This window comes from Nestor notabilis, unplaced genomic scaffold (assembly GCF_000696875.1).
Source record: "Nestor notabilis isolate BGI_N333 unplaced genomic scaffold, ASM69687v1 scaffold11690, whole genome shotgun sequence".
Taxonomy (NCBI): domain Eukaryota; kingdom Metazoa; phylum Chordata; class Aves; order Psittaciformes; family Psittacidae; genus Nestor; species Nestor notabilis.
In genome coordinates this window covers 1,770-29,242 of record NW_009910735.1, presented here as the reverse complement: position 1 = coordinate 29,242, position 27,473 = coordinate 1,770, and the positions used below count along the sequence as shown (strand labels likewise).

The 27,473-nt window shown below is 41.3% G+C and overlaps 1 protein-coding gene across 1 annotated transcript; it reads left to right on the top strand.

The window, feature by feature from the left end:
- Positions 1–27,473, top strand: LOC104403350 (BTB/POZ domain-containing protein KCTD1-like; the record flags this gene model as incomplete). Its single annotated transcript, XM_010011459.1, has 3 exons — positions 1–177; positions 629–807; positions 27,329–27,473. Coding segments are annotated over exons 1-3 (339 nt in total), but the record flags the coding sequence as incomplete, so codon positions are not given.

The window sequence follows — 27,473 nt, the reverse complement described above, 5'->3', positions numbered from 1 at the left end:
GGGCATCTGTCGCCATACGTATAACTTTTAAATGGAAAATGTCTTTCTCAAAGGCTGCCGATGTCCAGTGGTCTGCAGTCCATGAGCAGTTGACTAGTCCAGGTGTTTCTGCTTCTGTTTCCGTGCTATGTGAATTGGGAGTTCGAGAGAAGAGTGTGCAGGATGGAGGAGCTGAGGGTTTGTATTTATGTTCTGGCTGTACAGCAGTGATGGAGGGCTTGGGAAGGAGCAGAAAGTCTACCTGGGGTCGTCTTAACTAAGGAAAACAGTAATTTTCATGGTCTTTCTGTCTGCAGCTCTTTCTGACAGAACCTTTATCAGCTCTTAAGTACGAAAATGACCTTTCTTCTTTTGGTATGGATTCTCCGTCATGAGCAGTATTCAGGAAGAACTTGTTTTATTGAACATGATTTCTAAGTGGGGATTTGCCTCACTTATTTAGAATGTAGCCAGTAAAGACTCTTAGAGCTGGATTGATTTTTTTAAAAAACTGCCAAATATTTGTCTGTGCTTTAATAAGATAAAAGTCATGAGCAGCTGAGACTATGAGACAGTGCTATTGACTCAAGACTGTGGATTTCTGTGAGGTTTTTAAGGGGGTCATTAACCCAGGTCTATCTCTTCACAGGACAGTCGGCCCAATATGTCAAGACCTCTGATCACTAGATCCCCTGCATCTCCATTGAACAATCAAGGCATCCCCACTCCAGCACAGCTCACAAAGTCCAACGCACCAGTTCACATTGATGTGGGTGGGCACATGTATACCAGCAGCTTGGCCACGCTTACAAAATATCCCGATTCCAGGTAACTTTAAAAAGCTTGTTCTGCATGTCTTTGGCAACTCCTTTTCTTCCATTTCATGCTTAAATGTCCTGGGGCTGTCTCAGAATGATAAATTTAGTTTCTTTTGTTTCAAAATTAAATTAGGTTTCTTTGTTCGTAAGAGGTTAGAGACTGACTTTTCTTCCCCTGTTCCACTGTGTTTCAGACAAATGGCACTTCTGCAAATCCCTATTTGTGTGCACTAAAATGAAGTTGATAGTAAAGAGCACTTGCTTTCTACCACCTAGAATTCTGGTTTTGTGCCAGGGCACCCGGTCTGCGGTTTATTACATTCAAAACCTGTAGCGATACTGCATTTAAGTCCAAAGGTGGGGGTGTTGGGGTATTTATTTTGTTTCTTTTGGAGCTGTAACCGCTCTCCTGCATGTGTAATTCAGATCTGCCACTTGAGGTGAAGGCAAGGTTGAATGTAACAAAATGTAGAACAGCATTAACTGAATACTTTTTATAGAATCTTAGGACTTTTCAAATAATTAGACTCTTCACTCTCACCTACCTTCTGAATGAAGCATTTGTGACTCTGGTAGCTTGCTGGTATTAAGCAGTTAGAAAACTTCTGCATGCATGAGCAAACAGTGTCTGAAGAGCAGATGAAATAAGAGTGCAGCTTTAAGAAAACAACAGTGCATTGAACATGGGGTATGTGGATATTACATGGTAGTGATGGCAGACAAACACTGTAGTGATACTGTAATTCTAAGAGTTGGTTATCAGTCAGCGGGTTGATTGTGTCCACAGTACTAGTCTATCCCTTGTCCTTCACTGCCCAATCCTGCAATAGAGGGAAGGCAGTGTTACCTTCCTGGTCTTTCTAGCATTTTTCTTGATCCAGCAACTCTCGACTTGCCTTTCCAAAGGGTGCAAGGCACATTTCACAGTATTTCATTCTAAGCATGGGTTTCACTGGTACTGCTGCCTCTGAAGCATTGCCTATGTAGTTTTAGATGGGACTGGAGTAGTGCCTCTGACACTGGGAGTTGACAGGGCAAGAGGAAGAGAACAGTAAATAAAGAGAAATGGCTGGGCACATGGCCTTTCTTAAGACAAGCTCCTCAAAGGCAGCCAGACAGAGGGAAGTAATAGAAGCCACAACAAAGCACAGGCCCACAAGAATAGATTGAAGCAATGTCTGGAAAAACTTGAACTGTTCTTCGAAAACCAAATCTATCATTTTGGGAAACTTTTTTTTTAGGAGCTGCTTGTGTTCAGCTGCTAGGAGTTGTGATTATTTAGGATTTTTTCAGTAGTTGGAGTAGTGATGGTGTCTGTAACTGTTGCATGTGCAGTATGAGAGGCTGTGGCTATTAATACATGCACTTTCTGTTTCCAGGTCAAATTCACAGGACAGCATGTTACTTTAAGTGAAGAAACACTAAAAAGTCTTTCATAACTGTGTATGGTGGCAGTGGAATTTAGACTTAATGTATGCTGTGTTCAATTCAGCCATTGTAGCACTTGAAAGTGGAAGGTATGCCTGTAGTATCAAAGCTGGTTTAATAAATTAAGCATTTTAAAGCTCTTCAAACATAATTTAAAGAAAACCCAAGCTCTGAGTTACAGTCATTTTGTTTCAAGTTGTTCTGACATGCGTTTGTGTTTCAGTTCTGACAGTAAGTGTCTTTTGAACCCCTTGATGAGTGAGTATTTCCAGCATAGCTGTTAGAACCTGGAATTCTCAGCCACTTCCAGAACTTGATTTTTTTTATTTATTTATTTTTAACATTAGCAGCTTCAAAAGAGCAACTATTAAGCTCATCTGGATGTCAAGATGATGGCGTGAAGCAATAAGGTGGCAATCATGATATAGTCATTTGAGTTTTATCTGTGAGATTTTACCTTAACGTGATTTTTTTTGGAATGGTTGTGTGTATGTACATATGTGTGTATATATATATATATCTCTACAGTGACTGCTGCGTACAAATTATCTAGTAATATTTAGACTTTAATACAGATTGTCCCTTGGAGTCTGACCCAGTTAGTCTATATCTACAGTCTGATTTTGTTAGTTAATCCAAGGGTTTGGTCAGCACTGCTTGTATGTTTTCCTTTTCTGCCAATATCGTGTGTGTGTGAATGAGATCAAAACTAAGGCAGGGTCTCATAGATATCTTTGTCCAGTTGAAGCCTCCTGAGGCTTACTGTCGTATGAAGTATTGTCTATGAAAACTAAGGTCTTCATTATCTTGCCTGAAAGAGCACTGCTCCAGGGATGAGTCAAGGCATAGGTTGCAGGCTCCAGCATCTAACAGGTTGAGACATGAAAGTCATTAGGCTTCTGACTCGTATTACATGTAGTCTAAGGGCCAGAAGCCTAAAATGAACCTTTCATCTGTGGGCCAGGTACCAGAGTCATCTTTCTTTGCGAGATTGAAAGGGTGATATCCAAACCAGCAGCTTTGGAATCACTGTGACTTGCTGGTGTGAAGGAGACCTGTCCTGATAGAGCAGTCTCTTTGTAGGATCACATATACTCTTTCTTCTCCTCTTGGGTTCAATAGCATCTCACCTTGTGCCTCTTTATTTTCTCCTTCCTAGACAGCAGAGTATTTTTGAAAGAGTGCTTTAAAAACAGGCTTTCTTAAATTATATCAGGTAAAGACTTGTAGCTCACAGTGTTCATTTTCCATAATTCTTTTGTTAGATCTCCCAGCCTGTTTTGTTCTTTGATACATAAAATGCCTACTGACAGGTATCCATTCATTTGTCCAGTGAAACCCAGGTGTCATCATAAAAGTGTCTTAGTACGGATGCTGGGTCCCTGCCCTTTGCTATGGAGATACCCTTGAGGGCTTCTCTCAAGGGTATCTTGAAGAACCCAAGGTATCAGAGCCCATCTGTGTTTTGGCCAAAGACTGGGACAGTGAAGCAATTCAACAGTCAAGCAGCTAATCTAATAGATGGTTTCAATTGAGTAATCCTAGAATTCTAGATTCTGAAGCTGAAATAATGCTAAAAAAATATTTTCCTTTAAAAATCCAGTAGCATAGAATTCAAAGGAGCCTAGTTATCTTCCAGACCAAGGAGAACCTACTCTTTCCACCAGAGGTTCCCATATGATTATTTTATCTCATCAATAGACTTCAGGTTCTCCTAAGAAACCAGTGAGACCATGCTTCAGACATAATCTCATGCAGCTGAATAATACAATTTGCCAGGTTTAGGCTTCAAGAAGAGGAACTTTGAATCAGTATATCTACCAAGAAGACCTAATGTAAGGTCAGTCTGCTAAAAGAAATAGTAATTTCCTTTAAATACCTGAGGAGGGGGCAGGTGTCCTTTTGTGCAGCGCTCTCCACCAAGACACTAGACCTCCATGCATTCACTCATGTACAGATTGTTCCTCCTGTTTTTGATACGTCGACTGACGGTTATTCATATGTCCATGTGAATGGACCACATAAATTATTTCTATTCTGTGTGGAGTCTTATGGTTTTGGAGATTGTTCTGTTTCGAACTAGATCATACCCTCCTCAGCAAACTTTGGTTTACTTTAAGTTGCCAGGATGATATTTGGCAACACAAAGTTATTAAGATCTGGGTTCACTATTTTTTTTAATTATGGGGGGGTGGGGGTGGTGGGTGTGCAAGTGAAGATTTTAAAAATTAGATCTGCATTTCACTGCTCAGCAAAAAAATAATCAATTTTTTTATTCCAGGGAAGATGGATGAGGGTCTACTAAAGGAGCCTGTCTCCCCCAAGAGCTGAAGCACATATATGCTGTCCCATTGTTCCCTAGAGTTTGAGGAAAATGGTTGAAGTTTTAGGATTTATGACTATGAGTAGAGGAAGCACAGGCCTCTTACTTCTGATATTTTAACCTGAGCAGCCTACTGTCTTTCTTTCAGTGCATTATCATCTTGCAATAGCATTGAACCCTTTGCTTGGAGTTTGCATTCCTATATCTCTCAGCCTTAATGCTGTCTGTATGGTATCTACCAAAAGTTATTGTGCACCAGGCTAAAACATCCTCAACTGACTATCCAAACCAGATGGGAAGACATTTAACTTTGATCATACGAGCATCAGCTGTCTGATATCTCTGATATCAGCAATATCAGCAGTGTTGTTGTCTATCTCATATGTTCAAAGCATCTGGACTTTTTAATTAGTTCTGTCCAAGTCATCTGGTACAAATATTTGTGTAACACCATGGAACTGGATTGCCACATCCTGTATTCCCACCACAGAATGCAAAAATTTCATTTAAAACCTTCTATATGTCTCTTTGTAGAACCTCTTGAGAGATTTGTTTGTGTTGCTACATCTCCCATCTTGAGTTACTCCCTGCATATGAAGATGGATTCTTCTTATATGGTATTTCATAATACTTCCAAATTTCTGCCCAGGGCTGTTTCAGGTTTTCATATGAACCAATCCATTCGTGTCCCAGTTTTCTTACCCAATCTTCACTCTCAGCCCTCAGGGAAATTAAATTTCACACACTTGCATCCAGTTAAGACACTGGCATTTTTGGGGGTTGGTAAGGTTTTTTTGTTGGTTTTTTTTTTCCATCGGGGCACATAATTACTTAGGAGAATGCCCAGACTGTCCTTGCCCTTTTTTGACAGTTTGCAAGTGAGATTTATCCTTCATAGGTTATATAGGTAGACCTCCAAGGACTTGCTATGGATTAGGCAGGTTGGCACTGTTCAACTGTTCCAGACCTTTGACAGGTTCTGTGGTCTGTAGACTATCCCCAGTTCCAAGATAAGACACTGACATGGCCTTAGTTGAAACTTCTGCAGGTTGCAACACCATGCTGGAGACTTCTGGTTTGTAGGAGATCTGTTGTGGTGAGGGAGTTCTGCACTTCGTGTAGAGCTCCCTCTGTAACACCTCCACAAGAGCAGCCCCGTCACAAGTTTCCTGCTCACCTTGGATAGTACCTCTCAAACTGCTCATCTAGTTATTCACCTTTTATATTTCATCACTTGATCGCTGCATGGTCTTGTGGCACGGGAAAAGGAGGGCTTGGGATAGGGAAATACATTGACTCTCTCACTGACCTGTTCTGTGACCCAAGATAACTGATTTGACTTTGAACTTGGGTGGCTTCCTGCTGAGGTTAACAAAAAAGCAATTTGTAAAATGCTTTAGGATGTTGATTGAAAGTGTAAAAGATTACTATCTCTAAGCATAAATATTTATAGATGCCAGTAACTGAGATATACCAACATCATCAGCTGTTTCTCATCACTAACATGTATTAGTAAAAACTTAAATGTTGATTCATGAGGACCAGACTCAATACAGTTAGGCAGTATAGTTGTTTGGTTTTTGGGAGGCAAAATAAAAACAGAACTGTCAGTGATAGTATAAATCATTCATATTTCAAGAAATTCAGAGAATTTAGACAATTGATATTGTAAACTAAAATCACCTGTAACACACATATAAATGAAGAGCATAGGGAGGTGTTTTCTGGTCTTGTCTGACCGAGATTAATTGTATGTCTAGGTGTGTATATTGAATTGAGGGTATATATTGACCTCATTTTGCCTCAATTAATGATCACCACAGGTCAGTCATCACTGTTGCCTCAGTAGAAGTGAATATTTTCCAAATGTTAGTCCTGTAATATGCCTAACTTGCAAGATCAGCAAGTTGTTGCTGTTTGTGGCCAGTGACTAGGTAGAAGAAATAGCACAATCAGATTAGCCAGTTCTCACATCATGTGGTCAGTAACTGGTGTTGAGTCTTTGCTGAAAGGGGCCATGGAGCTGTTGCCTTCCTGCTCCGAGTGTCAGTAAAAGTGGTTTTGTGTGTTATGTATTTGGAGTATAAAAAGTGGTGTTTTGTACTTGTTCAATGCTTGTGCACTCAAATGTGTAAAATGACAGCAAAATCAAGATAGAGGATTGCTAGAGTACTCTTTACGTATATGCAGACCCAGAGAAAGTAGATATGCAGATTTAATATTGCAGGGGTTCATGCCATGCTTAACTATGGCTGCATGTCTATGACTGTGGATGGAAATACCCAGGGGGATAAATGTTCACATTCAGGAGTGTTACAGAGCTGAGGGCTTCAGCTCCTTGTTTCTGAGGCTAGTAGTCTTCTGAAGTAACAAACATACTTCTTGAGGGGAAAGAAGAAAATCCATATCCATATTGTCAGTATGGCTGATAGATGACTTTCCCACTAGGTTCGTGTGAGGTTGTATGGGTTGGATCAACCTGTAAGTCAGGAGAGGGGAGGTTGTCAATAACTATGTGAAGGGTTTGTGTTCTGAGAAATCCTTTCGTTGCAAAGGCTGCTTGATACAAGCATTGTGGATGGAAATTTGTCAATGAGAAACAGTTTATTGTTGTAGTGTTTGTATTTTTCTACCCAGTAGCTGAAGGCACCCAAGCAGTATTTCTCGTTCTGACCAAGAAAATATGTGGGAAGGAAAAAAGCAGTATTGAGTCTATGGGTCTTGCTGGTCTGATAAGGAAAAGCCTGTTAGAAACTGAGGTGCCACTGAAGTATTCTGATTTGTATTGAAGTATTTCTGATCGGTCATTTCTGATAGAGTCTAGGTTTCAAACATAGCCTTGAGGTTAAGTGGTTTGTTTTGCTTTTTGGTGTACTCAGTCCTTGTACTCGGGAACCTCTGTATGTTCTGTATGTTAGCACTAGGTTCTTATCCTGCTTTCGCATAAACTGCTTGCTTGTAGTTGCTAAGCAAATTGGCATCTAGTAAGTATGTAATTGCAGAAGTAAACATTTGGCTTCCAGTTTTACTGTCAACACCCGGCCACCTCTTGGGTGTGTTTGGAGCTTTAGGATATAGATTCCAATTTCTGGCTTACTTCTTTCTGGTAATGATCAACCTGCTGGCTGTGTTTCACATATACAAGTCTGCTCAGCATTTGGGGATGTATTTGCAAAGGTTGCATAGGAAATGGTAAAAGCTGCTTAGGACTGATGCTTATCTGCATTTGTTTTAATGCAAATATGGCATAAATGCTCTGTTGGCCAGGGTAACGTCACCAGTTTCTGTTACATGGATGTTTCCTCTAACTAACTGGTCTGCAGTTTATTCAAATGTTATAACCAGACAACTGTAATCTGGCAAGCTTTTGTCTTTTGTTCTCAGTCTTTCTTTCTCCCTTAGTCTACAACTCTCAGGATGTCGCTGTCTTTTTGATTCCTGCCCTTCAGTACCTTGCTTCTGTTTCCATTTTGCTTTGAGCATTGACCTTACTTTCATCATCTGAATTCCCTCATTGCTTTGTCTTCATTTCTTTTTCGACTACACTTTTCTATCTCTGATGGAAGGAGTCGGAGCTCATAAAGGTCACAAGTGATCTTTACCTGACCAGATCAATGCATATTGCCTCCTTGATTGTCCCTTTCTCCCCACACATCCTTGGTTTTCTGGCTTATAATGGTGAGCTTTCTTTGAGTTGTTAAGCAGCAAGCATATTTTATAGATATCTCAGATAATGCTTTCACTCTTAGTGACATCAGTTGAAAGGATGCTCTGAGATTCATTGATACTGATCTCTTTCATTGAGTCTTTGAATCAGTAATCAAATAAACTGTTTCCAGCTGCAATGTGTACATTAGCTTGGGTCTTTAGGACTCTTCCAGCACAGTTGACTCTACACTTCATTTGGGCAATTTTCTAGGCACTTTCTGCCTGCTTCAGAGAACTGAGGGGCTCCTCCAACAGTTTAAAAGCATTTAAGCTGAGTTTGTAGCTGCTTCTTGTGGCATGATTTGTAGGGGCATGCCTTTAGAAAAGCAGTGGGCTCACAGTTACCTTCCTACCTAGTCCTTCCACAGTGCAGTGTGGTGTGTGTGTAGACACTTGGACTAGCTCTGGTGCTCAAAGCAATATAGTGCAGCGCTCCACCTGGACTCGTTTATCCTGCTTCCAGCTAACTCAGCTGTGCTGTGTCTGGTACTCAAGCTAATTAGTGAAGACCTATCTTTTACATTTCTACACACCGCTGCATTTTGCAGAACTGGCATTCGGTGAAGGAGAGCAGCACTGGCAGCTCAGCTGCTGTGAATCAAAAACTTACTGTTTGAGAACGACTAAAAAAGGTGAAAGGGAAGAGTAATAGGAAGAGGCAGGGGTTTTGTTCAGTTGAGTGTAGCAGTATCAAATGCAATGGGGTATACTTCAGTAGTTCGTCAATTTATAAAGATTAATTCTACCTCCTGTACCCCAGTGGGGTTTTCATAGTAAAATGTGACATGCCTATCAGTCAAATGGTAGACATAATTGTTCTTTAAGTGACCTATTAAAATCCCATTCCTTTTAATTAAAAATTGTATTTGTGTTCTTGCACAGGCCGTATTTGAACAGTGAAAACTCTTTTTATATGAGTAGAGAACTGTCACAAGCTCTGTGACATGCATAAAATGGGAGGAGTGACTGAAGTCCCAGTGCAGCAACATGTGGCTTGCCTTCGGCTCTCGCTGACACGGAGGGAGATGGAGGGATAAGCAGCATCTCCCAGGACCACACCCAAACCCTTTGCATTCCTTGCCTAAGAAGTTGCTTGTAGTTGCTTATTGTGGCATAGAAAGTGATAATGTACAGTATTTGCCATAAGTGTGTCACTTCAGAGCGAATGATGGATTACGTCCTTCCACACCCCAAAAGTTGTCTTTGTGATGCAATTAAAAAATAAATGTTGCAATGTTGAATTGGAAATATTTTGTGCCATACAATGCATTTGTTTTGTTAGGTTGCCTGGATGTAATTGCAACAATGCCAGTGTATTAAACCCTTGTCACGGGGCAATGGTTTCCTGCCGCTATGCCAGTGCCAAGCACTGCTTTGCTTAGCAGCTCTATTGCTGTTTATCTCCATCAGCAGTACTGATTATTTTGCTTTTGCAAAACTCATGTTTTCTTATTTTGTTCCCTGAATGCATACTATAAATTATGGTTCTGTGTGAATGCTAACCACAAATCCTAAACAGTGGGAAGCGCTGCCATGCCAGAGAGCAGCTCCGTTGGGAGCAGGTGGTAGGTTCGCCCAAACTTGTCAGGGATCTGAGGGGAAGAAGGCATTCCAAACCGTGAAGGTCTGCTGGGCCCCTTCTACCCATCTGAAAATTGATCCCTCTTAAACAGTTTAGAGGGCCCTCGGGGTCTTACAGCTTACATAAAAAATGAAAGCCCTTCCTGTCTTAGAGCATCGCAAGCAGTCAATACAAAAGAGAAAAATGATCTTTTAAGTGTATCCCATTGAATCCGTTATCTTGAGGGCCCGTGGATGATGCTTCATCAAAACATCATTGTCTTGGTGATACATGGGGGAAATGGTGAGCTGGCATTCAGGGCATTTCAGAGAAGATGCTGCAGTACTCTCAGTGCCACAGGACAGGCTAAATACGATACAAGGCAGAAAATGAGAGCTGCAGAAAAACTCTGTGTTCCTCTTTGTAACAAATTGAATTCATATTTTGTGGGTTTGAAACAGGCAAATCGTTCAGGTAAAGTTTTGCATGCTTCATTTGTAGGTATGAAAGTCCTATCAGGCATCTCCTATGATAATTGCTTTGTTTTCAATCAGAATGCAAGCTTCCAGAAAAGAAAGGAGGAAAGGAAAAACGGTGTTTGTACCATCAATGCATTCTAACCGTGTTCTGGGAGGTAGTGAAAGGGTTGGACTGATTTCTCATGAGCTGAATTGGTGTTGAATTTCTGGTTTTGCAAGCAAGTGTCAGAACTGTTAGTTTTTAAATCTTTTGCCTGTCTCTGCTAAAGTTTCACATGCTTTTCTTAGACTAGCATGAAAGGAAGATCTTTGATTTCTGTCATTCTGAGTTTACAGTATTTACTTAATGGCATAGTGGTGTGTTTACTAGATTATGTGGTAGGAGCTGATCTTTTGCTATTGGTGTTTCCTTGCTGCAAATAATAAGGATGTTGCTCCTTGGTAGATTATATGCAATAAAAGAGAGATCAGATTTGTTTCCAATAACCAGGAGTATAAATAATTCTGAAGTGCTGTTTAAAAAAAAAAAAAAATAAAGTTTTTGGAGGGCAAAGGGAGGAATGAAGAAGCAATATTTTTGAATGCAACGGAGTTGTCAAATGCACATACTTTGGGGTGTCCTCCATTGCCTTTGGTAAAAGGTTTGCTTAAATAAACTGAGCAGTAGGCAGTGGGTGTGTGCCTTTGCACAACAACATACACCCAGGTGCTTTGTTGGCCAGGGTGATCCTAAAGGCAGAGTGCTGTCAACATTCCTAATTGGTTATTACCCAATAACACACACCCTCCAGTGTCTTGGGACTACAAAACAGTTTTTACCTAGCCTTCCTACATGAATAATGAAGCACTTCAAATATTCATCCAATTATAGTCAGCTTCTCTCTTGACTAAGGGTTGCCAAATGCAATTGGACATACTTCTGACATAGAATTTCAGGCTATATCTATGTTGGAAGGGTTTAGTCATAATTCTTGACTTCTGGGGAGAGATTAGATAACACCATGATGGTAATTTCTCCAGCCTCAACAGCTATTGCTATTAAACTCTTAGTTTACTAGCAGTATAATTTCAGAGTTTTAGAAAAATGTTGGGTTATTTTTAATTTTATACTTGGAGCTTGTCTCATGAAACAGCTCATGTTCTGTTTTGAACAATAAGATGATTTTGCTTGTTCTCCAAATGTTGTGGGTACAGCTGCTTCTGACTGAAGTCACCATCAAGCATATGAAAAGCAGATAGTTCGCATGTTTACTTTTCAAACATATAGACTGTATCTATTTTCCTCTTCTATTTTTTTCCAAACATTTTGCTACCCATCATGATTGGCTCCTGGTATGCCAGTGTCTGACTTTTAAATAGGTTTCTCTCACATCTTGCTAACATTCTCAAAAACAACGTCCTCATCCTTTGCAGAATATGAAGGTTAAATTTCACTTTACTAACTTCTGCTGTGAATAAGCTCCCCTGAATGTTAGTCTTCCTTCTGGCCTTCCAAAACCTGATGAAGGTTTGGCGGTGGTGCTGTACTCCCACCCATGGCGTTTCCAGCCCCACTGCAGTAACACCACAGGGAGTCATGCTGGCTCCAGCATGCTGTTGCAGGGGAAAGCCCCATCACAGTGTCCATCCTTTTGGTGCAAAGGAGATACACAAGAAGGGAGATGGTGGTAAATGTTATTCTAGGAAGATGTAAACTGGCAAAATAGTGGCAGGAAAGATGCCTCCCTGGTTGTGTTTCCCCCATGGAAGATCTAACTGAGGCAGAAGAGAAAAACTGCTGCTTTTCCGTAGCTAAAGCATATATGGAGGCTCCACTTTTTATCAGGCATTCTCATTTTCCCAGTTTCTAATACTACTGTCACATAAAGCTGGGCCTTAGGCCATGCCTTTCATACCAGCCTTTTCTTGCTTAGTAGCTCACCCCGATAAACTCATCAGCAGAGCTACAATTGGTGCTTTCTTGTGTCCGCTTTGGATTAATGGTGTAGCTCTGTGAAACTGAATGGATGCTGCTCTTTGGACCGCAGAGGTCTGGTTCTAGGTTGAGCGTTTAATTCCGTACTTGGGAAGTAGAAGTAAAAGCACTAGTCAAGTATGTTTTGTGCTTCTTTCTTCAGTAGGCTCAACAAAAGAAGGGGTGAGAAAGACGCTATTGGAAATCGCTGCTTCTCTGATATCATTACAAGGCATAAAGCATTGGTTTGAAAATAGAAACGGCTGGATGGCTGTGACTTTCAATTGTGTTTAGCTTCCACGTCGGTCACTTTATTTCCTATTAAAATGCTAAGTAGTTAAATCAGAGGTGTGAGTCCTTCTTCCTTCTCTTCATTAATGAAGTCCTGGAAACATGACAAACCTGAAGGGCCCTGGGAATGGTGAAGAACCTACAACAGGCTTCTGTACCATGCAGAAAGCATAAAGCTGGTGCACGGTTCTCAAGCAAAGAAGAAAAATTAGTCACATTGTTCTCCTAACCTGTCCCTAGGCCTGCAGAAGGTCTGCAGGGGTGTGCCAGGCTGTTCCCCACCAGGGCAGCCTGGCTGAGGCTCCTCCAGGAATGTTTCTTCCAGGGGCCCTTCCTGTTACTGTGAAGAACCTCAGGAAAGACTCTATCCCTTGGCCTTGCATGGCTGAGTATTTTTCTTTGCAGTGTGCTTCCGCTGGAAAGGTGAGTCGTGATGAAAGCTTTATCAGCTGGAAATCGCAGAGAGTGCAAACAGAACAAAATAAATGGGGTGAGGTCTCCAAAACAACAGAGTCAGTGAAATCTAGTCCTGCTAAAGGTCAGTTTTGTTGTAGCACATTGCTGACTAAATGCATGTCTGAAATGAGGGCACATCCATCATAGCAGAGAGTTTATTTTCCTCATCGCTGTCCTAATACTATTCTGCTGTAGTAACAAAACACTTGCAGCAATGAGGAAGCAGGGTGGGAGGGTGGGTAGTACAGGGGAGAGCTGGTCCCCCTTTGTATCAGCTTTCTCTGCTTCAGAGGTTAAGGTGAAACCTGTTTTTTGACTTGTCTAAATGATAAGCCAGCGACGTGCTCCCAAAATTAGATGTGGAGGAATTTAATTTTGCCCATGTTCGCAGACTCTGAGGAGCAAACATGTCTTGTCTGACTTTGATCCTCCAAAGAAGCTGCTCTCCAGTCATACACTGGCTATTTCTGTATCCCTCAGTATTGTTTAGCAGAAGATTTTCCACGAGGAACAACCAGCCCTTGGAGCACAGTGAAGAAATACTTCTTCCTTTCACCAGTCTTTTGTGAGGTTCAAGTCTTAGTCAACAGTTCTCACTGATCCCAGTTAGCAAAGCCCTCTAACTGCATTTGCACCACCAGTGTAGATGTGACAGACTCATTCCTTCCTTACAGCAGTGTGAATCCCTGGGGCATATTCCTGCCAGAGGTCTTTCAACATCAAAGTAGGTAGGTAGTGTCTGGTGGCAATTAGAGGCAGCAAAGATAACTGTGTGCTTGTGCTGCTGCTGCTGCCCACCGCGGCTGGAGCTCTGGGTGGGCTGCTCGATGCAGGGATGGAGTGCGGGGCTTGTTATGGGCACAGCTGATGAGCAGTAAGGCTTGGGGCAGGCATCTGACAGGGGCTGCTGCAAGCAAATCTCAGTGTCTTGCTGCTTTTCTATAGACGTATTGCTACAATATGAGTAGTAATATCACAGAGCCTGATCTGGTTTCAGGTGTCTTCTTCCTGTTAAAACCCATCACAAAGCTGGTGCTCAGCAGCCCATTCTGCCTTCTGCTTCACAACTGGACACCCAGGTAGTTTCATCTCCTGTGGTTTTTTTGGTAGGCATCTTGTGATATATACTGGGGGAATAAAAGCTGTGCAAAAGTGAGTGGCCAAGGAGTGCACTGTAGGTTCCCATCAAGGGATTGCTTGGTTAACGCAAATAAATGCAACTTTCATGCATGTGGTGCTTAGCAAGAGCATATAGTTTGGTGGTTTGGTTTCATAGTCAGAGTTGGTTGTTTTCAGACATTGTGTTTTTCCAGACTCCTTTCTTTCATTCTGCTAATTGGCTTCTGCCTGCCTCTAAACAGTGAAAAAGCAGGTTTTTAGGAAAGTAATGGAAAATAATCAGAATCATCCTATAGCCCCAAATTGTTTGTTGTATCACCAGTGGCTTCTGGAGAGGTGGTGCTTTGATGAAACAGTGCAGCTCTTCATTACCCCAAACTATTTTCAGGTTTTCTGCACCTTTCAATAATGTGGTTTTGTAGATCTCCTGTAAAGATAGTAGAAAACAATTACATCTATGCCTTGTGGTGATGCATGAAAAAAAAAAAAACAGAAACCTACCAAAACACCTGGATTTCTGCTAAATTAAAATTTTATTGCAGTCGGATACAGAGCAAAATTATTGGTATTAAGTAGCTACACTAGTGGAGGAGGTAATGCAAGGTTGTTGTAACATGTTTTATTTTCAGCAATCAGAGAGGTGGAGGAACTTCTTGGAGCGGTTTTCTGTCCCTGTATTGGAAAGTGTCTGTATTGAAACTTGCCTTATTCTAAACGAATTCTAAAATTCTAGATTGAAATTCAGGATTTTTCTCACTAAAGTGTTAGCTTTTTTCTTCTTGCTGGGAAGGGAGTGATAGCCTTTTGGCATATGTGGTTGTGTTGGTGGTTGATGAAGGTTTTTTTTCAGTATTAGCATAAGCTGCAATTTAAGCTATTGATAGGAGAGTTGTGTGGTGGTACCAGTGTCTGGGGACAAGGGCAGATGCAGCATGGAAAAACTCTTAGACAATGCTGAGGTTTTCTTTCCTTTTTTTAATCCAAGTGTACTTAAGTTTAGTTCTGTCATTTTAGAGAAAGGCTTCAAATTTATGTGAAAATAATGAAAACATCCAAACTCAAGCAGTAGGCTGCTCCATGATCAACATCTTTCTGACAGTTTAGAAGCAGTGCTCGGTTTGGTAGGCAGTGTCTTGTTTATTAGCAGCCTGGAATTGCCACAGGGAAATTTTGACTGTTGGGTTGTGCTGGTTTCTACCAGGAAGATCACAACAGATGTAAGATAGATATCCTCACTATTTTAAGTCCTCCAGAGTGAAGGAGTTATGCTTATTTGACTGTTTCTCCACAGATTGTGTCCCTCTTGTTTGCTTACATTCAGAATTTATTAGCTGCTACATGACAGAATTGTTGTAGTTTTTCAGGTGCATGATCACCAGCGTAGTGGTGCACAAGGCGTATGTGGAATGAGATCCAGTCCCACAAAGGTGGGGTGGGCTGCCCTCCATAGGTGTCTCTGTCTGTCCACTGGGTATAGCTCAATCCTACAGTCAGGACACTTCAAAACCCTGCTGAAATACTTCAGGCTGCCTGCCTGCATTTAGGAAATGGGGGTCCTAAGCACACTTGCAGTATAATACGACTTCGGATGGCACTTTTTTGTATTTCCTCTGGTAAAGCAGCATTTCAGGAAGAAGCTAGGAACAGTCAGCTCCTCTGTGTGAGGGTAACCTGAACTGCAGGGTGAAATAGTGCTCAAATTTAAAACATCACAAATTCCTATGTGTTCTAGGAGCACTACAAACTATTGCTCACAATTTCATGTCACATAAATTTGCTTTTTTTTTTTATTTTTAATTTTAATAAAGCCCAATTTTGTACTGAAATTAGTATCTAGGAAGACAGTGTTAGACTTTAATAGACAGATTTCAGTACTGTTAGTTTCTGGTTGTTTTGTGATGCACACAGTTCCTTTCTGGACTCTTGTTGCTCCTCCAGAAGAGCATGAGTCTGTAGTAGTGTCCTTGTGCCATCCCCCAGCCCTTCAGGGTGGCCCAGAGATGCCCTAGAACATCTCGAGTGGCACCAGACACCTGTATTTAGGCAACTGAATCACATCCTGGCTGTTGTGTGTTCAAGGCGCAATGATGTAACACAGTTCTGTCATGTGGTATTTTTGAGGATTTCACTGGCTGCGGTTGTAGTTTTCATGTACGTAGATTTATTATTTCTTACACCACTGTTTATGGGGCTATATTGATTCTCTACTGTATCTCAGTTCCTTTCTTCTCTGCCTGCTCAACAGAAATACATCTGACGTACCATTGGGTTTGGTATGGCTGCAGGGATGATTACACCATGACAGCATCTAATTTAATAAACAATAAAGCCACTATTTTGTATATGTGAAGTTTGTCAATGGAAATAATGTTATCTATGTGCTTTTTATCACCCTACCACCAGCAGAATGTGCAGGTGTGGCTTTGGCATTTCTAACCTATGCATTAAACATTATTTATTGCTCAGAGCCACTGCATAAGCTGTTCTAGGTGGACTTTCCTGTCCTCTTAACTGATTAGCACACAGGTTTTGTATGAACTGATTTGGTTAATAGTGTGATTTTCCTAGTTACTGAAGCGCTCAAATTACTTCAACCTCTAGCATGGAAGTGATTAAGCATTGTAAATGTATGGGAATAAGATCTACAGGTATAAACACGTCTCTGTAGGCAGATGTGTGTCCACACTAGGAACCATAGCAATGTAATTGTAACGTGTATAAGTTAATCAAAACAGGAGCAGTGTACAGTCCTATGTTTCTCATACTTAATTCTACGGTCACATCTTTGTTACCTCTCTTATGTATGCTGTCACGCTATCTGGGTTGCCTTTCTCAAAGATGTTACAATGTAGGATGTTAGCCTGAAGTACCATTTTTGGTCTAGGTGGAAGAATCTGTGAGCAGGAGAGCTAACTAGTAAAGCCAAACACAAATATTTGGGAAGTGTAGTAAATGTGTTATTGTGTAGCTGGCCTTGCAGCTTGTCTCATTGCAATTTGTCAGCTTTATAGGAAAAGAATGTTATTAGGGAAGCCAGGCGACCTTGGTTTGTTGTTTTCATGGTGTATGTGTAGTAATACCGTCTCTAATACATGATTGCCTGTTGCTGTGCACAGAGAAATGTGGTGCTTAATTGCTAAACAGGTCATCAGCGTCTCCTATTCCTCCTCAGTGCAGCATATGTCCTTGGGCTGTATTTTCTGTATAAGTGTCCTGTTCTGAAGAGTCATTCTTGCATGCTTTCCTTGCAGCATTCCTTAATGTAGTACCTTCTTGCTTCACTCAAAGGAGCTCAAAAATACATGGTTACCATGCTTAGTGATAGCACCATGAAGGAAATCTGGCATATGCTTGGGCAGAGTTCATTTATCCAGGGCAGCCCCCATCTGCCTTACCTGTGTTCCCTTCCTGCAACCTCTTCCTCATCCACCAGACCTTCTGCTCCTCCAGCAGATGAAGCAGAGGTCGTGGGGCAAGGCTACTACACTGTACAACTCTGGTTTATCCCCAGATTGCATGATGTGGGAAAACAGTAGGTCATTAAAAAACAAGTCTAAAGTGTTTCATGCAGAGAGAGGTTTGCAAATGAAATTTGCAGGACCATCTTTAATATCTGACATCACTTCTGCAGCGCGTTTTGACTGTTTTAATAATGTTCTTTATATGTGTATTTTTTTTCCTTTGTCCATTCTTGTAGGGCTTTAAAAAAGCAGGCTGAACATGCTTTCCACCTTCCTTGGCAAATTTGTCTTGTGACAGTCTGAGCCCAGCTTCAGCAGCAGGGTTGAAACCTGTTAATCAGTTTTACAGGCTTCTGCTACACAAGCTAGCAGCAGCACATTGTTGTCCTCTGCATGAACTGCACTTGAGAAGGATGTTAGGAACTTTGCAAGTGACTTTCATTGGTATTTATTAAGAGCAGAAGAGTAAGGATGTTTGAGAATACTTTATTCCATTCTGAGCTCTGGAGAACAATGTTTTCTGGGGACACAGGCTCACCACAGTTAACAGCTAAAGGTGTTAGGAGCACTTTCTCTCTCTGAATTTTGTTAACTAATGAGAAGCTTTTACTTAGGCTTTAATGTAGAAGTGATCTCCTCCTCTCTTGAGAAGCAGTCCCCACAGGATTCCCCATACAGCATGCAGAGGTTAGTTGTACAATCACTTGTCTTTATGGGCTGCAGTGCAGGAGGAGTGTAACTGGCAAAGGGAAGGGCAAGTGTGTTCTTGTTCTGTCTAAGGAAACACGCTGTCCTTTCTCTTAGAGGAGGCAGCAGTTAACAAAACAACATAGACAGGATTTCTGGCTAAGTACTAAGGGTTGTGAAGATGTTGGGAAGCTTGATTCGTTATGGTTTCACTGCAGTGCTTGTTGTTTACAGGGCACAGGCACCAGGCATATGAAACGTGATGCCTGGTTCCCAAACTAACATCCTGGAAAGGGGCAGTTTGCAGTACCGTAGCACTTCTTACATACGTGCTTAACCAGGGTATCTGTTGGATTTGGATCCAGAACTCCGTTTTGCTGCTGTTTTTTCTAAGGGATTTCATGGGGAGTCTCAGGATGTTTCCTAATTTCCAGTGATTTGTACATGGAATTTTGATGCTGAGTCTTCTTGAGGGAATGCTGAGAGCTAACAGTGGTTTGAATGAAATTCATGAAAGCTGAGAGGCAAACTCTGTGTATGAAGGGGTACATCAAAGAATTTCTTCTATTCTGACAGAGTTTTTTGTTGCTTGGTTGGGGTTTTCTTCAACATTCGGATTTTTGAAAGTGAAATCGCTCTGGTAGCTTTCTCTGAGTTGCTTTAACAGTGTTCTTTGTGGAATCCACGTTTACAGATTTATTGATAGGGATTTAAAAATGGATATTGCTAGCATGTCTCTTTGGAGAAAAATTGACAGATTTGAAGGAGAGTGTTGAAGGAGAGTTGTATTTTTACTTTTACGTAAACGTGATCGTGAGATACAAGTTCTACTTTTTAACATTGCTGCCTGTGAAGGCATTCAGTGTTCTGAATATATAATTTATCATGGCCTTTGGGTTGTTGTGCATTCACCAGTTTAGCTTTTGGTACTGAACTATAAATACTGCAGTTCTGCTCCTATCCTCCATTATCTGTACTCACAGCAAACCTGACCATCTTAAACATGATTAAAATATAATTCAAAAGTTATTAGGTAATTATGACGCAAAGTACTTAATTTGCCATTGCACCCTAATAACTTAAAGGTACTCCTGAGAACTTGGTAATAACCGTATCATAAGCAAAAAGACACGGTTGCTACTAACTTAATAGGAAGCTTCCCTCAAGATAAAACAAATAACATACCTCAATGAAATCGGATTCAAGCTTAGTAAAATTATCTTGGCAAGCAAAGAGAATATTTGTTAATTTTTCTGTGAAATATTATCATTGCCAAGAAAACTTGGTTACCAAAAACAGAGATGGAAAAAAGTATTTGCATGGATAATTGATTTAACATTTCATTGGTTTAAATGATTTTAGGAAAAGTGGTTTTGATATGCTCTGGAAAACTAAAAAGTTTTTAAGGACTTATTTGCAAGATATACCAAACACTGTAGGAGATGTGGGACTTAAAGGCTTGCAGTCTGCTCTTCAGCATATCCAGTGTGTGAGTGAGCCTAAAAAAAGAGAGCAAGGAGAGGTGGTGGTGTAAAGCATAAAATGCTATGGCTATGAAGCAGTGGGCATGCAGGTGAGCTGTTGTGTGTAGCTGCTCATTGCCTGATGTCCTCGCAAATGGCTGAAGCACAATGCCACTCACGGTGAAAGCGGTGGCAGCAGGTATCTGCAGCCTCCTCCCCTGCTCTGCTCTTCTTGACTTGGCATGTGGGGTGGGTTGATGGAGACCTGGCTGGTCAGAGAGGTATCTCGGGGTCTGAGAGGAAGAGAGGAGCTGTGGTACTGCTCTGTAGATAGGGGTTTGGCTGAAAGCACAGCCTATTGTGGGATTTCAAGAACCCATGTTTTCTGGAGATGGATCTGTGTGGTAGCAAAAGGGCTTGAGGGAGTGTTTGGTATCTGGAGACAAGCAAAATTATGGAAGCCGGGGATAGATGCAGTGTCTTGGAAAGCGTCAGCACCTTCAGTGTCTGTCGGATGGAGGAGCCTCACTTTGTTAAAAGTGATGGGTATTGTGGGCATGAGGATTGTGGTTTGGGGGAAGCAGATAGAGAGCAGAGGACAGGCCCCTCCAGCCACATCTGAAGCCTGTAACACAGCCTAGAGGTTCAGGAGGATTGGCTGCCATGGTATTGAAATTGCTTTTAAAACACCTGCCCAGCCTTGTGTGAAAAGATGCAGATTTGGGTTGCAGCCTGTTCCTCTTACATGTCTGTATCTCTTCGGTATACTGGAGCAGAGAGAGAAGGTATATGGTAAACAGAAACTCTCGGACCCATCATCTACAGTCCAGGGATAGCGCTCTTCTGGCCTCACCCTTGCTGCTGTTGTGTGATGTGGGAGCTGGTTTCCATCTGCCCACATGTGTAGTTTTCTGTCCATGAGTCATCAGCTCTTGACATCCCATCCCAAGTATTTATTCCTTTCTTTTCTAAAAAGTCAGTGTTTCTACAAGTGCCATTCGGCTCTGGGTGGATGATGGTGCTGAATTTGAGAATGAGGGTTTGAACATCCTGGGAAAATGCGGTGATAGAGCCTACTTTTTTTGGCTTACTTCTGTTGGACATTTGGGCACCCTGCAAATGCTGTAAGGCTGTCAACCAGTATGTTAGGTACATGTATTCGCTGTATTTTGTAGTGTAATTATTACTTCTGGTGTGAATCTCCTAGATACCTAGATCACCTGTTTAGCAGGGAAAATACAGGGTTTATTTTTTCTTGTAAAACTTCCTTTTCAGGCGGAGATTAGGGTGTTGCTACTGACTTCTGGAGCCTTAGCCAACCATTTTTTGTATTCATCCCAGTGTTTCTGGTGACCCGTATATCCTTTTTTGTTCAGCTGTCATTTAGTTGCACATCTCCACGCTCATCTGCAGTGTAGAAAGCCATAGTTCACTCATTCCTGCAACATGACTACAGGGTGTTGTGCAATTTATTCTTTTCCAGTTAATGTGTCAGTTTGTCCACGTGGGTTAGATCCAATCACTGTTGGTTCATTTTGTAATATGTCTGATTTGCTTTCATCTCTCTGCTGGTACTGCCTCTGATCAGGCAGGTTATAGCAAATCCCATGCTTTGTTTTTTTCCTTGGATATGTTCCCTAATGATACCACCTCACTCATCATTTCAGATCCTTCCCATCTGTTCTTCACATGCTTTGCTCTGCCTTTAAGACTATTCACCACTTCTTGTCTATCTCAATTTCTTATAAATGTTTTATTAGCCCTTTGAGCCTGCCTTTACCTTCTCTCTTGATTCCATGTTCAAATAACCATCTTAAGATGTTTGAAATGATCTCCACGTAAATGATTCAGTTCTTTAATCTTTAGCAAATATTTCCACAAAGGTTTGACATCCTTCTACTCAGTATCTGGGATTTATCTGTTCTTTAAAATGCAATGTAACATTTTCTTTTAAATCTCAAAAGAACTGGTGTTTTAATTCCTCCTCCCATACATCCTTCTTGCTCTGTCACTTTGGCTCCTATATAAATACCCTTTCTATAGAAGGTTTAATGAGATTTTAGGTTTCAATACATTTTTCCCCTGTTACCTTTGCTTTATAGTCATTGTATTCATGCCTCTTCTGATAATACAGGAACTGTCTGTGCAACGGAATTCCTGAGACTCATGGACATGAAACCTTAAATTAAATGTAAGGAAGAAGAGATAAGAACAAATTACAATAGCACTGAGAGTAAGAGATTATGACAGGGTATTTGGTTAAAATGTGATTTTCATAATATATGTTCCTGAAAATTGCAAATGTGTTCTGTTGTATCATGTTTATGAACCAACTTTTGTTATGCAGAGTTATAAAGGGAACTATGTATTCAGTCACTGTAGATCCAAATGATGTGAGGTATTCAAAAAAGAGCAAGTTGTTACTGTCAAAGTGGTCCTCTGAAAAAAGAATAGAAACCTCCACTGGGGTAGGATGCCATTTCTTCCTGGTTGAAGAGGTGGATATGTCTTCAAATGTACTAGCTTCTAGGGGACAGTGCAAAATTATATGATTCAGACATACAAGGAAGTAAAATTAAATAGCCATAAGATGAGCATGGCATTAAACAGATCTAATTTATAATGGGCTCTTACGCAAATTGCCTTTGAGCACTCAGTAAAAGAAAATGAAAAGAAATTAATAAGGACAATGTGGACTAAAAAGTTGCAGAGGAAAAAAAGGAGTAAAAAGCCTATTCCAGCTCACTCTCCACACACCCCAGAGTGTTAAATAAGCATTCCCATTAGCCACATAAATATAATGATGTGATAATAAAACTTGCATGCACTTATCGCCATAAAGGCCAAACCCCTACTCACTTGCCTGCAGTGACTCCAAGCAAGTGAGTAAGATTTCAACTAAAACACTTTTTATTTGGCATGCAATTCAGTACTGGAGGGAGAAAGATGTGTTTTCATGAGTACTTTGCCCCTTGCCAGCCACTGAATATCTGACCTCAGTGGAGTCCCAGGCCTCACCATGGGATTGCAGGTGCTAGGGCATTGCTGAGGCTCCTCCTGCTGCACAGTTCCCTCTGCTGGGTTATCAAAAGTGCTTCACACCAGGAGTTTTTCTCCCTTTTTGTAGTTCTGCAAAAGACACAGGGAGCAGGGAAAGCTGACAGCTTAGAGCTGTTGAAAGTAGTATATTGCAAAAGTTTTTCAGTTAGTTTGAGTTCGTAGTGTCCTCTAATGAAGATGATAACATGAGAAATAATACACTGATTATATGCAATAGTAAGGAATCTATATTTTCTGGGGGGGAGGGGGGATGAGAAAAGAGAGGGGGAAAAGGTTTATATCTACCTGAGTTTGAGAGTAATGCAGTATTCTGCATGCTTGCGAACATTGAGGCTTGCATCATTTCCATGTTCATTGTATCCCTTTGATTACAAAAGGGAAGAATTTTAGCTCCGTCCACAGAAGCCACTAAAACAATCTGCAGAACTGTGTCATATTTCTTAGTTTTAAGTTGTGCAATAGTTGACTTGTTTAATTAATATTGGCTGTCTCATTCCTAATTATTGCTGCTTTCCCAAATTCTCAACTAAGCCAGAATATACTAAAGGGAAGTCTTTTTCCTTATGTGTATAATAATATATATGTAAATATTTCTACACTGAGAAAGCAAGGTTATAACTACTTACACTATGTGTACAGCTTTGCTGTGGACTGAGTATATTTTATGTAATTTTATGCCTGACAAACAGAACTTGTTTCTGAAGAATTTGAGAAATTGTGTCATCTTCCCATGCTAGCTTTTTGTTCTAGAAATGCTGCTATGGGAGTGCTGGTCTGTGGGGAGAAGGATCCATTTTATTCTATGAAGTACTGTCCTGTTGTTTCCTTGCCACTAAAACCAAGCTTGTGGCTGTACCTGTTTCGTGTCCTTACAGTAAAACCGAGTTCTCTGATAGAAGCAGAGTTTTCCACTGGTTAGATTTTCAAGCCTTGAAGGATTTGATTTCTGACAGGGGAATGTGATACTTAAAGCCACAGACATTAATTATTACCCATTGGAGGTCGCACTTTCAGCCCATGGGACATTAATTTTCTTGATATACAGAAAATTCCAGCCTGGTAGTTTTAATTAAATATTTCAGAAGTACATTTTCTTGTAAATGGACTACAGTTTCTTACCCTTTCCCCTTGATATTTGGCTAATTCTGCTTATAATTATCAGCCTATTTTGCAAGCCTCCTTCAAAGCAGTTTCATGTTTGGAAATCCATTCAATCTTCAGCCAATGTCATCAAGAAGGAGAAGGAGGAAAACATCTTTCAGGTTTTCCTGGGACGTGAAATTATAATAAACATGACTTAACAGTCCCTTGTCGTGCCAGTGGACTGATGTGTCTTAAGCATTTATAATGGCAGTGTAAGACCAAGCAGGAGTAACAGTGGAACTGTGGGTGACAGAGAGGATGGTTGCTCAAGTCGTATTGTACAGAAAAGTTGCCAAGCAAGGCATGGCAGAGCGCTTGCCACTGTGCTTCCAGGAACCCCAGAGCACAGGGTGAGGCTGGAGGGTGAAGGCATTGGTCCTCGCCCAGATCCTGGCATAGGCAGGTCTGCTCTCCTGATGGGTGTAGCAAACGCTGCTGAGGAGGACTACGCCACCAGGTTTGGGTCCCGTATTATCTCAAGTCTTTCCCTGGAGGCCATGTGAAGGAAGCTGGAATCTACATTTTTCCATCTGAAAATGAAAAAGACTTTTTAATTTTGTATACAGAGGTCTCTCTGCTGGGGGTCTACCCTTCCGAAGCTGTTTTAACATGTGAAAGTGCAGTTGTGTATTGAAAAGTGATCCTGGGAGGGGAGCTGGAAGGGAATTTGGACTTCGCAGTTCCTTTGCTTTGCTGCTGCAGAGCAGTAGTGCGCTAAGGCAGCACTTCATCAACTCTTCCAGCCTGGACCCAAAGCCTTTCATTTCCCAGGTAGCACCCTTGATGGCTGTGTGCTCTTGTCAGCATTATGGTTTTGTCAGAAGGCTTCATCCTCTGATACTATCTTGTTTTTCTCCTAAACAATTAATAAAATGAAGACCAAAAAGCCTAGAGGTCTAAAATATGTAATTATAGTAGCAATTTAGAACTAGGAAAATGCTGCAGAAACCAATTACAATTATGTATTTCAGTAATGACTGACTTGGCCAAATACATATGTTTTGTGTGTGAATTCCACAATAGATTCCAAGATGACATGCTTCAGTATAGGGGAAAATTAATTCTAAATGCTGAGTGCATCCGTATTAGACTTAAATGTTGTTCATCCACTTCATGAACAGGAGCCTGTATTATGTGGGCTTTCACAGCTTAAATTTTGAGCAGCAGGGCAGGCAGTAACAAGAATTTGAGGAAGAAAGCTGGAATAGTTCTAAGGGACAGATTTGGAAAAGAAATATTTTGTACTTGATCATTCTGCAAAATGTATTTAATTCCTTATATATTACAGATTTCATTCAAATGGAATTGATTTAGGTATTTCTTATGGACTCGTAAATTGCCAGCTGAGGTTAATGGGGTTTTATTTCTTTCTTGGTCTTCATCTCTCCCAGCTGATGAGGAAAAATAAATAGATGAGTCTTGTATTCTGTTCACAACTTATTACTGGCTGTACTGCTGAGGTCCCCGCTGTGGGCACAGACATCCCTCCAAACTCTATTTGGATTGCCTGTGCTGTTTTCAAAGGGGGAGAGTGTATGGCTGTGGGTGCGACACAGCATGTAGTCACCTGGAGCCCCATCCCTCTGCAGTTTCCCAAGACACAGCAGCAAGCCCAGCCATCTCCCCCTGTTTGGGAACCACTTCTGCCTTTTGCCTCTTGAGCCTTTCCTTGGAGATCCCTTTCTGCTGGCTAATAGATGGGGCATTTCTCAGCCTGGGATGCTCTGTGCAGCCGAGGGGGGCTGATCACCCTCAGTTTTTGATTGGTTGTGTGTGGTTTGTTATTTTTCTACTGGTGGTGGTGAATGGTTGTTCCTTCACTTCTTTCAAAACAAAAATAGTGTGCCATGACTGTTTGTTGTGCTCACTCTATCCTTTTCGTAAGAAGACAGATTTGTGCCTTACCTCCACCACAAACTGAGTGTGATCAGGGAATAAAAGTGCCTATCGGTCCCCTAGCTCCATGCTGATGTCTGGTGATACTATTGTATGCTCTTTAGTAACCTGCAGAGGTTTTACTGTGCTGGTTCCCAAAACAGATTGGTTATACTGGGACAAAAACTACATACGAATGAGTCTTTTCATTAGTATGATGAACACACAGTATCTGCAGAATGTAACAGGTTATGAGAAGGCTCTTAAAATCACACCCCAAATTGTCAGTGGTATTTCACGTAGAGTGTCTGTGTGATGCATTGCAAGCAAGCTATTTTGAGAGCATTTTGTTTACAGTTCTGGTGTAGGAAAGAATCAAAAAGTACTTCCACATTCCGCATACATACATAGGAACAGGAACACAAAATCCAACCTCCCAGTCACTCCTGCTGATTTCATTGGGAAACCACCAGTGACTCAGGAGAGTTTTGCAAACACCCTGGTGCAGAAACACAATGTATATTTTATGTAATTCTGACGAGGGTTTTGTTGGGAGTTATCACCCCTTCCTGATGCTCTTAACTAGAGCTTTGCTTGTGAGGCACGTGTCCAGAAAACATGTGTGCACCCAACAGCTGATGTTGTAAGAACTTTGTCAAGCAGAGGCTCTCTAGGTGGCTGGGTGGTTCTGGTGCTCAGTATATAAAAACGGATGCATTTTTCCTGATTATTTTAGAGTGTGCTAATTGATACCTGCCACAAACAGTTATTTTTTACTGTGAAATAGTTCTCTCACATTGAAATGTTATAAGCTTTGTATCCCCAGCTTCTTATTCCCACAATGCCTGCCCAACTGTTAGTTGCAGTAAATCACAGAGTGGTTTGGGTTGGAATGGACCTGGAAGACCATCTAGTTCCAAGCCCCCTGTCATGGGCAGGGATACCTTCCACTAGACCAGGTTGCTTACAGCCCCATCCAGCCTGGCCTACATGGCATCCTTCTAAATGCCATCCAAAAAATGAACTGTGTTTAAACAAAAAACAAGGAAAAAACAAGGAAAAAAAACAAAAAAAAACCCCATCCCTATTTCCTAAGTGCTAATTTCTAAACTAAATCAGGTTCACTGTGCAGTCTCCTGGAAAGAAGAATGGGGTCAATCAAGGGGTTGGTGCATCTGGAGAGTAGGGTCTGCTGATCTGGGTTATGAAGAGAGGTACCAAAATCATCAAGGGGGGTGTCATCTCACAATACACTTATTTGGGCAGCAAGGCTGATGTGAGGGGCTCCTGCCCCGGCTGCTTCTGCTCCACCTCCCCAGCTGCACTACTTAGAAGCTTAAGGCTACACTAGAAACCATGCATCTTAAATCGTGGTTTGAAACCATCCCTTTTCTTACCAAGTGGAACTGCAAAGCTGCTTCAGTGAAGTTGGTGTGAGGGGGTTTTGCAGCATCAGGCTATTTGAATGGCTGCTGAGTGAGGCTTGGCCTGACCCTGCTGCTCTCCTCTTGTTTTCTCTCCAGAATCGGCCGGCTTTTCGATGGCACAGAGCCCATTGTCCTCGACAGTCTCAAGCAGCATTATTTCATCGACAGAGATGGGCAGATGTTCAGATATATCTTGAATTTTTTAAGGACATCCAAACTCCTCATTCCTGATGATTTCAAG